Raw genomic sequence first — 13,681 nt, forward strand, 5'->3', positions numbered from 1 at the left:
CTTTAAATTGAAACCCAACACATCAGGGGATAGCAGCTTTAACATATTTTTCTAAATAATTATCAAACCCCCTTTGTCATAATCAAAACCCCCTTGTCAAGTTACCATCAAAGAAACTAGGATGTTACTACAAAATCAAGGGTGGGTCAGGTTGCAAAGTGTAAAGATTAAGAGATAGGCCATTGGGCTCAAAAAGAATGGGAGAATTGGAAACTGGAATCGACAAAAGGGATAAGGTTCCTTGTTACATGTTAGGACAACATGGCAAGTTGGCTGCATGACCATTACTAGTTGTAATTATCTTCAAGAGTTCCAAATGTGCTTTGATAATTTCCATTAAAAGCAAACAGAAGACAAACAAATGCCAACCAGAGGCATTGATTGAAATGTGTAACAGCGTGCTGGTCCCGAAGGATCCTAGATTCTTGTTGGGATTTTCTGTTATATGATCGGGCTGTACACATACCAAAGCCCGATTTGGTTCGAGATGCCCAGTTTTAACCAGGCTTGTTTCCATTAAAAACAGAAGGCCCAACAAAAACAACAACGACGACAGACCTCCAAGGCTTATTACCACTAGGTTTAAAGTAGTTGGAAACTGGGAAGTGGGAGTGAAGCATGTTAAAAAAGAGGCTGATTTAAATATTATTAATTAATTTATACATTAATGAAAAATATGATAACTTCTCTTATTTCGTTAATTACATTTTCTTTTTGTTTTTACATTATACCCTTAAATTCCCTTTATTTTATACTTACCTGAATAAAAAAATTTTGGTGCATAAACTGTGTATCTTTTAAACGCCAATTTCAAAAAGATCCAAATATCAATGGACTCATTGATTACATTTTTGAGTTAAAATTCTGTCTATAAAATCATATTTTTACATCTCCAATTAAAACATGCCACCTCAAAATTTTAACAAAAGGGAATCAAAAACAAAAATGGCCACATTGAGGAGGCGAGGCAATTGATCTTTTTCATTCTCTTGAAAATACTAAAGTACAAACCTAGCATTGAGTTTTTCAACAGACTTATTGATGGAATGTGTAAAGCTGGAACGATGGAAGAAGGTAGGAAAATGTTTACTGAAATCTCTAAGGTTTGGTTCCTGATGTTGTAACATATAACATAATGTTCAGCGGCCTCTGCAAGAAAATTATGTCACAGGAGGCTGATGGAAATGGAAATGGAAAACAGGGGTTTCTTACCGGACTCCATCTCATTTAATATCATTATTCATGTGCTTTTGTGGGAAAAGGAGGTCGAAAAAGCAACGAATCGTTTGAAAGAAATGCGTAGAAGGAATTTCTTACCAGATGAAGCAGTCACTTCAATGCTAGTACGCCTTGCCATGAAAGATGCACAATGTCTTGCAGCTCGACTCACTCCCAGATGTTATCTGAAAAAAGTTGTTTCTTGTAATATTAGTACCAATGTAAGCAAAAGAGAACCTTCCAAGGTCATTGACTTTATGACCTCTGTACATTATCAGAGGATAATTCTTACTGACAGCATGTGTGGTCTGTTGACAAAGCCCCGTCATCCACTCCACTCAGCTAGTCCCCAACATTTGGGTTCAGCGTTTCAACTTTTCCTTTAAATGCAAGGAACTTGCTCATAACCTCTTGTAGCAGTTACTTGACGAGTTGATTGCCATAGCTGCATATAATAACTGGGTCAAATCATCATTGCACAACATTTGACGATAAATACCATGCTCAAATCCTACTCCTCAAAGTACCTCTCAGGATTTGCTATGACTCAAGGAACCCCACAAGCTTCTGTTCAGAAAAGATAGAAATCTCCATTGCTCCTAATCTTGGTATAGAAGTTAAAGAATTTACAGATATTCCGAGAGAAGGGTCAGAAAAACAAAGATACAAAAAGAATGGGATGCCGGTCATAGCATTGGGTTAACATGCCAGATTCTAACACTCAACTATATGCTACTTGCTTGTAGCTCTCTTTAGACCAAGATCCCTACCTGCTGGAACATCCTTTGAGGTGCTTGTAAGATTCTTTGCAGGTTCTTCTTCACTTTCCTCAGCACCACTTCCACTATGTTAACTCTCAGTTTTGTCAGTAGATCCTTCCTCGTCCATAGGAGCTTTTCCAGCAGTTTCCTTGGAGAGCTGATCTCGAAACTCCCTGAGTTTTACCTTCTTTGAATTCAAGACCCCAAGGAACTAGAGACAGGAGAAAACCAATTCAATTATTATATTTGAAGAATAAAATGAAAAACTGAAAATAATGTAGTATGTGTTCAGAGTACATAGCTTGTGATAGTCCTGTCCTCTCAAAAAGAATAATAAAATTGATGATAATGCCACAAATTCAAAATTCTACATGGTGAAAGAAAATTATAAATAAGAAAGTTATGGCTCCAACAACTTCTATACTTTCGAGCAGATAACATGCCATGTTCAAATAGAACTCTACCATATCCATCATCGCTCTCTCTAGGCAAAAACTCTAACATTGAAAAGTAGAGAGACAGAGAACTTAGAAATTTCATTCTCACAACCTGACTGGATATAGGAATCTTCCTCAATCCTCCTATTGCAACAAAAAGCCTTTGTTGCTAAACCTTTCTCATTAAACAAGTTAGATTAACAGGAAGATGTGTAGTATCAAATGGGAATATCAGCCAACAGTATTCACAAATGTCCCAAACCTAATAGAAATGACAGCAAGATAAATTGGAGTGGAAACTGGCAGCACAAGGAAGACGAGTAGAACATATTATTTATTAGATATGTCCAACATGCTCCTGGCTCCCTTAACCGTTGGAAAAGAGTGGATGTTGAACACTTGAACTCAAATATATGTGCAAGACAATAAGATGAAACTTACGGTAGAATAACAAGAAGCATGAACATGTCAAATACTTTATGCAACACACTTCTGCATAGATTTCAGATTCAAATACCATCTTCTCATTGGTAAATCTCTCACTTTGTTCTAAACATTTCTCAGCTTCCACTTTTCAGCTTCTCGAAAGATTTACCCGCTATCAGCATCATTATGACATAATAGAAAAAAAAAAAAAAACCATAGTAATTGACAAGCAATGACAAATTGAAGAGGTTATTGACTTCTGATGGAAGCAATAAGAAACTAGGAAAATAACTTGTTCAACACAATAAGACAATGGCAAAAAAATCGTACGCTGTAATCTTCCTACAGTCAGGCGACGGCTGGAATTTCCATCGCCATTCAAGTTTTGTCCCTTCGTTTTCGAAAGCCTATGAAAGCTGCAAAAAAAAAATTACCACATAATTCAAGTTTGAAATTAATCAATTATTGACTTTTATAATGGGGAAAACAAATTTCAATTTCTGAATCAAAGAAATTTGGAGAAAAGGAAAAGCTAACTCTTTTAAAGTCATCCAGCATCAACGAACTGGTACACTAAACCGGGCTGTTGAAACCTAACACTGTTCGGCTAATCTGATGTACTCAGTTACCGGTTGATCCCGCTGAGCCGCTCTTTCCTTCACCTACTCCTCCGTAGCTGCCACAAATTTCAATTTTTTATTTTAAAAAATCACTAAAAAAACGAACAGTTTTCTTAATAAAAATTGTGGAAATTTGGTTAAGAGGGTACCGCTGCAGACCCAAATGGGAGGCCGTGGGTGACGGAGAGGTTGAAGTGAGTATCGAACCAAGTGCCTTTCACGAATAGCGGTTCAGTGCTAGGAATTTCGAGCTTGTCGTTGAGCTGGTTTCCATTTATTTTTTTTTTAAGATTTATTTTTGCTTATTTGAGAAGAGTTTATTGAGTCTTCCCGCCTTCTCTTCGCTTCTTATTTTTTATCTTTTCACTTTTTGTTTTAATTTTTTAATGAAAAGAATAAAGACATCTCATTTTTTTTTTATATCTTTTACTTTTTATTTTTAGATTAGATAAATGTTATAACAAAAATCAATTAAGTAGACATAATGAAACAAAAAAAATTTTTGATCTACAGTAATACAGGGATATTTTACTAGTTTATATATGTATTATATTAATAAAATTATTACTTAATATTTTAATTTAAAATATTAATTTAATAAAAATATTATATTTATGTATAATTAAAATATAATTTATATTAAAAATAATATTTTATTAATATTATACTAAATTAAAATTATTAAATTAATTTCAACTTAATTACATATTTATACATATATATATATAAGTCGAATTGGATATAAAAAATGATATTTTAATATCGAACTAAAGTCAAAAGTAAATTTCATGAAGTTAATTCGGAGTCAAACCAAGAAAAATTTATCTTGACCCGACAAGTTATCATCCCTAGAAACGGCCTTCATTTTTTATTTTTTTCTTTTTTGATTTTCATTTTATATTATAAATACATAAATGTTCTTATAATTCAACTTTATTTTTATTTTTATTTTTATTAAAAAATTAGGAAATAATTTTATAAATTTAATATAATAAATTTCACTATTATATAATAAATAATTAAATTTTATTATTAAATAATAAACTCTTATTTTATTAATTTTTAATTATATATTAATAAAACTTATATTTTCCATAAAATACTTTTAATCAATTTTTAATAATTTATTGATTTTATAATTATTAAATAACTTAAAATTTTCATTCAATACAATTTTTTATTTATTATACTTAATGATCATTTATTTTCTTACTATAATTCGCATAATATTATTGCTACAATAATTATTTTTATTTTTATTATTGTTTTTAATTTAATCAGAATCAATTTCACATCCAACAAATAGATTTTAAAATGCTTAACTTTCATTTAATATAAATGATTTTGTGTTTTGTTGTTTACTTTTTTATTTATTTAATTTATTTATTGCTTTCTATTTAATTTTTTAAAAAATCAACCAAAAAATTAAAAAATTATAATTTGAAATTTGAAATTTGAAATTTCATTTCTTTGATTTTTTTTTAACTCTCCCTTAATGTTCACAAGCAAACATTTGATAAAACACATACAATTTGTTCAATAATAAGTTCAGTAAAATAAATTTGGAACAAACGATTTTTTTCTGTCAAAAAAAGATTCGATCTTTGTTGGAAGATTTTGAGGATAAAATTATAAATAAATTTTATAAGAGAATGTGATTTTAAAATTCTTTAAAAAAAAAAAAATCAAGACAAAACTTTAAAATGCCAATGGTAGAAGAGGATGTCTGTAAGGTTGTAACTTATTTCTTCTGCACTAGGGACATCATACCTGCATTCAACTCAACTATAGTTGCATTGGTGCCTAAATGCCTTAACCATGGTAGCATTAAGGATTTTAGACTAATTTCTTGTTGTTCTATTATTTATAAACGCATTAATATGATTCTAGCAAACAGGTTGAAGAGGTTACTACCAGGAATTATTAGTAGCAGTCAGAGTGCCTTTATAGAGGGGCGGAGTATAACAGACAATGTTCTTATGGCACAGTAAATGATAAGGGGATACGGAAGAACAACATTGTCAGCAAGGTGTGCCATCAAGATTGATCCCTAGAGGGCTTTTGATTCGTTGGATTGGGGATTCATCATTGCAGTTTTATCAGCCATGGGATTACTTGAAAAATTCATAAGTTGGGTGAAGAGCTCCATTGTCACCCCATTTTTTTCTCTTTCACTCAATGGAGGCTTGGTAGGTTAATTTCAAAGAGCCAAAGGAATTAGGCAGAGAGATCCTCTCTTCCCTCATCTGTTTGACTTGGCAATAAACGTCCTCTCAAGGCTACTAGATGCAGCTGCTAAGTATGGCGTTTTTTCCTACCACCCAAAATGTAAGAGAATCAGTTTGACACACCTTACTTTGAGAATGACCTATTGATATTTGCAAGAGGCATTTTGGATTCTGTTATGGGGGTGAAGAAGGTGCTGTAAACATATTATGCCAAGTCTGAATTGTAAATCAACTGTGAAAAAAAATGAGTTGTTTCATTCAGGAATTAGTAGAGAAGAATTGTAGGAAATACAACAAGCATTAGGATTCAAGATTTGTGTGTTACCTGTTAGGTTCTTTGGAATACCATTGGTCACCAGAAGGCTTACCGAGCAAGTCGGTTTGGCACTGATAGATAAGATCACAGCCAAGGTCAAGTGCTAGGCAGCAAGATAGCTTTTATATGTAGGGAGATTGCGGTTGATCTGGCCAGTGTTAGACAGCATATAAAGCTACTGGTGTAAGCATTTCATGCTTCCTAGGCATGTGTTGCAGAAGATTGAGAAATTATGCTCTAGCTTCTTCTGGAAAGGAAAAGATGGATCAGCAAGGGGGGCCAGAGTCAGTTGGAAGGCAATCTGTTATCCTAAGTCAGAAGGAAGGCTAGGCCTCAAAGATTTAAAATTATGGAATAGGCATTGTTTATTAAAACATGTATGGTCAATCTTCATCAAGGTAGGATCAATATGGATTGCATGGCTGGAAGCTCATGTGCTTAAGGGGAGAAGCATTGGGAGGATTCCAGCTTAGAAAAACAGTCGCCAGAGCTGGAGGAAAATACTCCAACTACGAGAGATTGCCTTGAAATTCATCAAGATGGAGAATGGCACTGAGGTATGGTCTTTTCCACGGAATTGCTACTCTGCTACAGTAGTTTGGAATGAGATCATAACTAAACAATGGAAGGTAGGGTGGGATAGATTAATTTGGTTCAAATTTCAACCAAAGCATTCTTGATTTCCTGGATGACAATTTTGAATTAGCTTCCAACTAAAGACAGATTGAGAGCTTGGGGTATGGAGGTTGAAATTAGATGCTGTTTGTGTAAAAATGGTTGAATCAAGGGACCATGTATTCTTTGGATGTGACTTCTCCAAAGAAGTGTGGAAAAGGATCCTACTTTTGTCTAAGATTGACAGAAGAGAGAAGAGTTGGACAGCAGAACTACGCTAGGTAGTGAGTAGATTAAGAGGGAAAGCATTGATCTCAACTGTACTGAAGTTGGCGTGAAATGCATGCATTTACTAGATTTGAAGGGATAGGAATCAGAGGATATTCAAACAAATGGAAGAATCAATAATGCAATTGATTAATGGAACACAGGACACTACTAAAGTATGACTACAAGGGACAAGCAAGATTGCCGCAGATTCAGTAAACAAAGTATTGTGTGAAGTATGAACATTAAATGTTGAAATGTTAGACTAGACTGTTGTCTGATATACTTAATTTTATACATTGTTTCGAAATTCCGCTAGATTTGGTAAATAAAAATTACAATTTATCCAAAAAAAAAAAAAGAACAAGTTTGGGAATTGGAATAATTTGAAGTGAAAAGCTATTAAATTTTGATAATAAGATTATTAGACCTAGGCAAGATAAAATTGCTTGAATATTCGTAGCATTTCCCACGTACAAATTTTCGAAGTTGGAAGTTGAAACCCATAATCAATCTCCTTAACACAAAACAACAAAGAGCACCAACGTCGGATTTGCATTTTGCACTTATCTTTTCTTTTTTTTTTGATAAAAAAAAATTATGATAAATAAATTGTTCAATTTTTTAAATTATAATAAAATATATCATATTTGATAATTTAATATAAATAATTATAAATAATACATTTAAAATAATCATAACAAAAATAATTACTGATAAAATTTAAATTCAAAATTTTTTTTGTCAAATAAAACGACTTTAATCCGATTGAATCAATGACTTACCGGTGTTTTGCACTTATCTCACGAGCAGCTGTGTCTCCAATTAAACACCTAAATATAATAATAAGCTAATCACATTAATAACCACCAAAGAATTCCCAAAACCAGGAAAGAAAAAAGATGTCTTTGAGATTCTCTTACTCGCATTCTCTACCCCTTGTCTTTCTCTTCTTCCTTTGTTCCACTCCTTCAATCTTAACTCAACACGATGAGGACCCAACAACCAAAACCATGCAAGATTTCTCTGGGTACCCAGCTGATGAACCACCTCATCATTTTACATCAAACTCACTTTCAGTTGATGCTCAAACTTTACAGAAACAGGTACTTCTAATCCCCCAACCTGTTTTTATTGGACTCTAGGAAGTGATTTTAAATATGGGTTTTTTGTGTGATGGGGTTTAATATTGTGAAATGGGATTGTTTAGATTGATGAGCTATCAGCTTTCTCGGATACACCTGCCCCATCAGTTACTAGGATTCTCTACACTGACAAAGATGTATTGGCTCGAAGGTAAGGTAACGATTGTATTTCATTTCTTAGTTTTTCCTCTGATCAAAAGACTCAATCCTTTTATTTTGTTGATAAGACTCAATCCTTTTATTTTGTTGATACTACTGCTGCTGCTGCTGAATGGTTTTAGGAGCAATTGTAATTAGCAGGAGATGATTAGGCATATTCGTTTGTCATGAAGGGTTATCTTTTTCTTTTGCCCAAAAGAAAGAGTGAAGGCTTAGTTTAGTTGAGTCGTATATATAATTCAGGTTCAATGAAGTTAATAGGAGCATAGGGCTTGGCACGATGTTTTTCCATGTGTATATGCTTCCAATTTTATCCATTTTTTTAGATCTTTTCTTTGTCTTCATGTAAATTCTTTGCAATATTTAAGTACAGGTACATAAAAAATTTGTTGGGACTCGCTGGGCTTTCTGTCAGAGAGGATGCCGTTGGTAACATTTTTGGTCGGTGGTAGGTGTGTTCTTCATTGATTGTCTATTTTCCCCCATGTAATTAAGATTATTCTTGTTATTATTTATTTCTGGGAATTCAAAACCGGCTTAATTTAGTGATTGATGTTTGATTATTTCCCATATTGGATTGCATCGGTATTCTTGTAAGTTAACAGGTGGGTGGTGCAAAATTATCAACATAGCGTAACTGGACTAATAAAGATAAAGCCCATCATGGAAATAATAATGAGTTGAAATATTACAAATATAACAAGACCTTCATTTTCTTGGATCACATGTTCCATTGCTTTCATTTTGATTCTTAAGATGCTTTTTGCCATGTAGGGATGGCTATAAAACAGAGCTCACTGCAGTGGCAACAGGTTCTCACATAGATGCTATTCCGTACTCTGGAAAGTATGATGGTGTTGTTGGTGTTTTAGGTGCAATAGAAGCCATTAAAGCACTAAAGAGGTTTGTGACTTTTCACCAATGTGAGATTGAACCTATAAAATCCTTCATCCCTAATGGCTAATGCAAATGTTGCTTTTAAAAATATTTTATTCATTTTTTACCAAAAATGAAAAGATCTTTATTTTGATAAATGTATATGTTTTCTGTTAAGATCTTTGTTTTACCAGTTTATTGCATTGTGGCTAAAACTTTTGTCCATGATAATGGAATTCTGTAGGTCTGGGTTCAAACCTAAAAGGTCATTAGAGATAATTTTATTCACTTCTGAAGAGCCAACACGCTTTGGGATCAGCTGTTTGGGAAGGTTAGCATGATCGAATAGTAGCCATGCACAGTTTTTTTCTTTTTTTTTTTCCTGTTTGAATCATCTGTCACCTCATTTTTTCAGATTTAAGCTGTTACTTTTACAGATTAACTTCAACATATGTCTCATAGCTGGGTGTAAGTTCTTGACTCTGGTTTGAAGTCTCTGATATGTTTCTTCAACATGCAGCCGCTTATTGGCAGGTGGTGTAGCACTTGCTAAAGCTTTGAAGACAACAGTTGATGGCCAAAACATATCCTTCTTAGATGCTGCAAGATCTGCAGGATATGCAAGACATGAAGATGACTTATCCAGTGTGTTTCTAAAAGAAGGAAGTTACTCTGCTTTTGTTGAATTGCATATAGAGCAAGGGCCCATTCTTGAGGAGGAAGGTATCTCATTTTTGACCGTTACTGCTGTCTCTTTCTTGCGATATCTGTCGATGCTCAAATCCACATTATTCCTCAATTCAGGTGTATCTATTGGTATAGTAACTGCCATTGCAGCCCCTGCAAGTATCAAAGTAGATTTTGAAGGCAATGGTGGCCATGCAGGTGCAGTCTTGATGCCAAACAGGTCAATATTATCAATAACAACATTCTTCTTTCCTCAATGCTTCAGAGTTAATAACACTAACGCCAACTTATGCTGCTTTCATTGATGCCAATCGTTCATTCATATTTCATATATATTTATATGCATGCGTTAGAGTAATTTGGTTTAGATTTGGATTGTGTGTTAGATCATCCTTGTTATACTTTTTCTAGCATGCTTATTAAGTCGAAAAGATCCATAATCTGTAAATGTATTATGAAGTGCAGAAATGATGCAGGACTGGCAGCTGCTGAGTTAGCGCTAGCTGTTGAGAAACATGTATTGGAATCTGGATCAGTTGATACTGTTGGTACAGTAGGTAAATCCAGAGAAAATATTTTTGTGTTTCCTCATTTTATCTATGCGAAGTTCTTTTGCACTAATTAAATCTTTCTCTATTTCATCTGAATAAATTTTTTTGGACCTTTTATAAATTTATAATATCTGTTTTCCCAGGGATTTTAGAGCTGCACCCAGGAGCAATCAACAGCATCCCTAGTAAATCACACCTTGAAATTGGTATGTATCATGTCAGCGAGTATTCTTCCAAGAGAACAAGTTTACCCTGAGAATCTTTAGTCTCATAGGTTTTCAGTTCAATTCATTAGTTGTTCCTCTGAACCTAATCCAAATCAAGAAAGCTTACTCCCAAAAAGATAGAACCATTATTTTCTTAAATTTGTATTACTACTTCACATGTATGAGGTCTGACCTTGCCCTTGGATAATCTGATGTGTTTTCTTTTCTTATTACTTGTCTTTTTGGTAGACACACGAGATATTGATGAAAAGAGAAGAAATGTTGTTATTGAGAAAATCCAGCAATCTGCAATTGCAATTGCCAGCAAGCGAAAGGTCAACCTATCAGAATTCAAGATCATAAATCAGGACCCGCCAGCCCTTTCTGACAAATCAATAATTGAAGCAATGGAAGCTGCATCGAAAGAGCTGAACCTAATGCAAAAGTTTATGATTAGCAGAGCTTACCATGATTCACTGTTTATGGCAAGGTAAGGGAGGTAGAACTATTGTTGCACAGGGCTGAAGATGAGGTCCCTCAATCCTTCAGATTTGTAACTTATGAAATGCAGAAGAATAGGGGGTATATAAAACTATGCAGTTTCCATATCTTTTAGATTATAAATTTTAGGATAATTACTGAAGAGTGAATGCTTGACTCTAGCATCCCAAGATATTGAATTGTAGAGAATACTAGGCCTACTGAACTTTGCTAGATTATACTATCTTCAGATGGCTATGGGGGATGCATGTTCTCCCGGAAAGGTGCTGGAATTGTCATGATTCTGCCCTTCCTCCTATGTTGGAAACATGCATGGTTGTCACATAGAGAAGAAAAGCTCCTGACTGTGGATCCATTTCCTAAGTGTCAACATTCATTTTAAGTGAAAAGCCTGGTTCAGGGGTTAGTCACTACAGGAACATTTGCTATGAATACACAATTAAGCATGTCAAAGGATTCACAATTCACTCTCATCATCATTATCATAATGATTATATAACATAAATAGTTGCTGATATTTGCATTTCACATTCCTCCAGGATATCTCCTATGGGCATGATATTTATTCCATGTTACAAAGGCAAGATTTCATTTCTGTTACATTTTTTCTATCAATCCTTCTAAATCAACTTATTTTACTGTAATTACATTATCACAGAATGCCAGGAATCTCATTTGATTAACAAATTCTATGTCACCATTGCTTTTAAATTACGTGCCCAAGGAAGCATGCTCCTCATCTATTGCCACTCTGTATTTCAGAAAGAACCAATATGAGAAACCGTAGCTAGGCAAACTAGCAACTTTTGTACTTATGATCATCAAAACAAGCTAAAATATATTGAATCTATTGCTTTTGCAGGATACAGCCATAAGCCTGAAGAATATGCTTCCACTCAGGATATAGCAAATGGGGTCAAGGTGTTAGCGCTGACCCTAGCCAAGTTGTCCTCGCGCTGATGTGTTGTATATAATTTTTCTAAACTAGCTGCTCAGAATATTGATACAGATTAATGCTGAATTATCCACCCATCTGTGCCTCCGTGACTTTCTGCCTATATTTTCAATAAAAAACTTTGTCATGAATAATTGCATGGTAGCATTTTATTTCAAAATTATGGAACTTTGTATCATGATAGAGAATCCAATTTCCAAGATGTGGAACTCCAAGTCTTAGAAGGGCTGTATGCTTAAAATGTTGGCTTCATATGCTCCTACAATATAGAAACTAATCGTCCTGTTCCACCACAGCTCCACCCAAGTGTTTCGACAACTCCAAGCCTCCAACATTGCTTTGACATTTATGACAATATTTGGCATTTGGGGGTCTGGGATAAACTTGTTCTTCTCCGTGATCTCTTGGGATGACCCAGTTTTTGCAGAAGTGATAGAAGCAACCTTGCCGTGATGATCAGTACAGCAATTACATCAATAATAACTGCCGATGATGATCTACTCGTTGTTGGCTTCTTTTTTGATTTAGGGCTCTCTGAAACAACTGCTGCATTTGACTCCATTGATTCAACTCGTTTCTCTCTCTCTCTCTCTCTCTCTCTCTCGTGAAAATGGCGGGCAAAGTTGGTTATTCAGTTGAGGAGAGAAAATTGCTTTGTGAAATGTGATCTGGGATTGGGAGGGGGATTTTATGGGGAGTAGACTCCGATGAAGAACTGACAGGTGTTCATTTATGATTTGGGCTCAAGACTGAAAATTTAACACTGACGAAGATGATAAAATTTTAAAGAGTGACCAAATTAATCATAGTTAAGCCAAACGGTAAATTTACAGAACTTCCATCTCCAACATTTCAAGTTGATATTATTTGATTTTTAACATTTCAAGTTGAATTGAACACTAATGAGGTGATTTATTTAAAAATCGCAATGATCTTCATTTAATAATTATATTATTTTATTCGATAATAATTTAAAATTTTTGGTGATTTTAAATTATTGGGTTTATAAGATCAGAAATAATTTGATTCTCAACTAAAAGTAGTTTTATCGTTATGAGAAAGTAATTTTTAATATTATTTTGTCATAACAATTTTTTGTCTGAAGGATTCGATTATTAAATTTGGTGAAAATTTTTAGAGTTGCCATCAATTTTTTTATAGGATGTGATTGGTCATCCAAAATATCAATTTTTTAATAAAAATATTAAAATTAATTAAGATTTACTAAAAGAAATTTAAGTTTACGAAATCAAGATTAAGTCTAAGAGTATGATTATGAGTGAAAAAAACATTAGTACTTTTACATTGCTCGTTTAAAGAATGATACTAATTAAACATATATAATCTTATAATTTTAATAATACAATTTTTTTTATTTAAATTTAATTTCTTAAAATTTATTCAAAAAAATATTTCTTTGTTGTGAAATTAACATTATTATTATTTCGTATTTTATAAATTCTCTAAAACTTTGGTAGAATTTATAGAAAATCACTATTTAAAAAATATTTTGAGAAAATTAACTATTTATAAAATTCTCGAAATCTCATCATAAGATATTTTATTTATTTATTTTTAAAAAAATTTTAGAAACATTTCGACTCTTTAGTGAGTTCTCAAAATTTATTAAACAAATTTTAAAATTATCTTAATTTTTTGATAAAATCGTAAAAATTTTGAATAAGTTTTAGGATCATTTCAACTTTTTAACAA

At 33.2% G+C, this 13,681-nt stretch overlaps 1 protein-coding gene and 1 long non-coding RNA gene across 6 annotated transcripts; one reads left to right on the plus strand and one right to left on the minus strand.

Moving 5' to 3' along the window:
• Positions 1-811: 811 nt before the first annotated feature.
• On the minus strand, positions 812-3,925 carry LOC111279351 (uncharacterized). Of its 4 annotated transcripts, none has more exons than XR_016334707.1 (6): positions 3,612-3,925; positions 3,380-3,518; positions 1,989-3,258; positions 1,746-1,822; positions 1,511-1,663; positions 812-1,403 (listed from the first exon to the last, which is right to left on the minus strand). It is a non-coding gene; the product is annotated as an uncharacterized LOC111279351 (long non-coding RNA). The 4 variants fall into 4 exon arrangements; XR_016334706.1 differs by having other exon boundaries at positions 908-1,403; positions 1,746-2,190; positions 2,858-3,258; XR_016334705.1 differs by having other exon boundaries at positions 906-1,403; positions 1,515-1,663; positions 1,746-3,258.
• Positions 3,926-7,666: 3,741 nt separating this feature from the next.
• LOC111280126 (ureidoglycolate hydrolase-like) lies at positions 7,667-12,102 on the plus strand. 2 transcript variants are annotated; one of them, XM_022867296.2, is made up of 12 exons: positions 7,667-7,994; positions 8,099-8,184; positions 8,566-8,640; positions 8,967-9,095; positions 9,313-9,399; positions 9,589-9,791; positions 9,873-9,975; positions 10,221-10,312; positions 10,450-10,512; positions 10,762-11,002; positions 11,553-11,593; positions 11,876-12,102. In XM_022867296.2, exons 1-12 carry the CDS (start codon positions 7,791-7,793, stop codon positions 11,971-11,973), a joined length of 1,422 nt encoding a protein of 473 aa, XP_022723031.2. In that variant the 5' UTR covers positions 7,667-7,790; the 3' UTR covers positions 11,974-12,102. The 2 variants fall into 2 exon arrangements, with proteins under 2 accessions (XP_022723031.2, XP_089612738.1); XM_089756612.1 differs by lacking the exon at positions 11,553-11,593 and having other exon boundaries at positions 7,741-7,994.
• Positions 12,103-13,681: the final 1,579 nt, after the last annotated feature.

This window comes from Durio zibethinus, chromosome 27 (genome assembly GCF_047325235.1).
Source record: "Durio zibethinus cultivar Kanyao isolate XHJ-2024 chromosome 27, ASM4732523v1, whole genome shotgun sequence".
NCBI classification, from domain to species: Eukaryota; Viridiplantae; Streptophyta; class Magnoliopsida; order Malvales; family Malvaceae; genus Durio; species Durio zibethinus.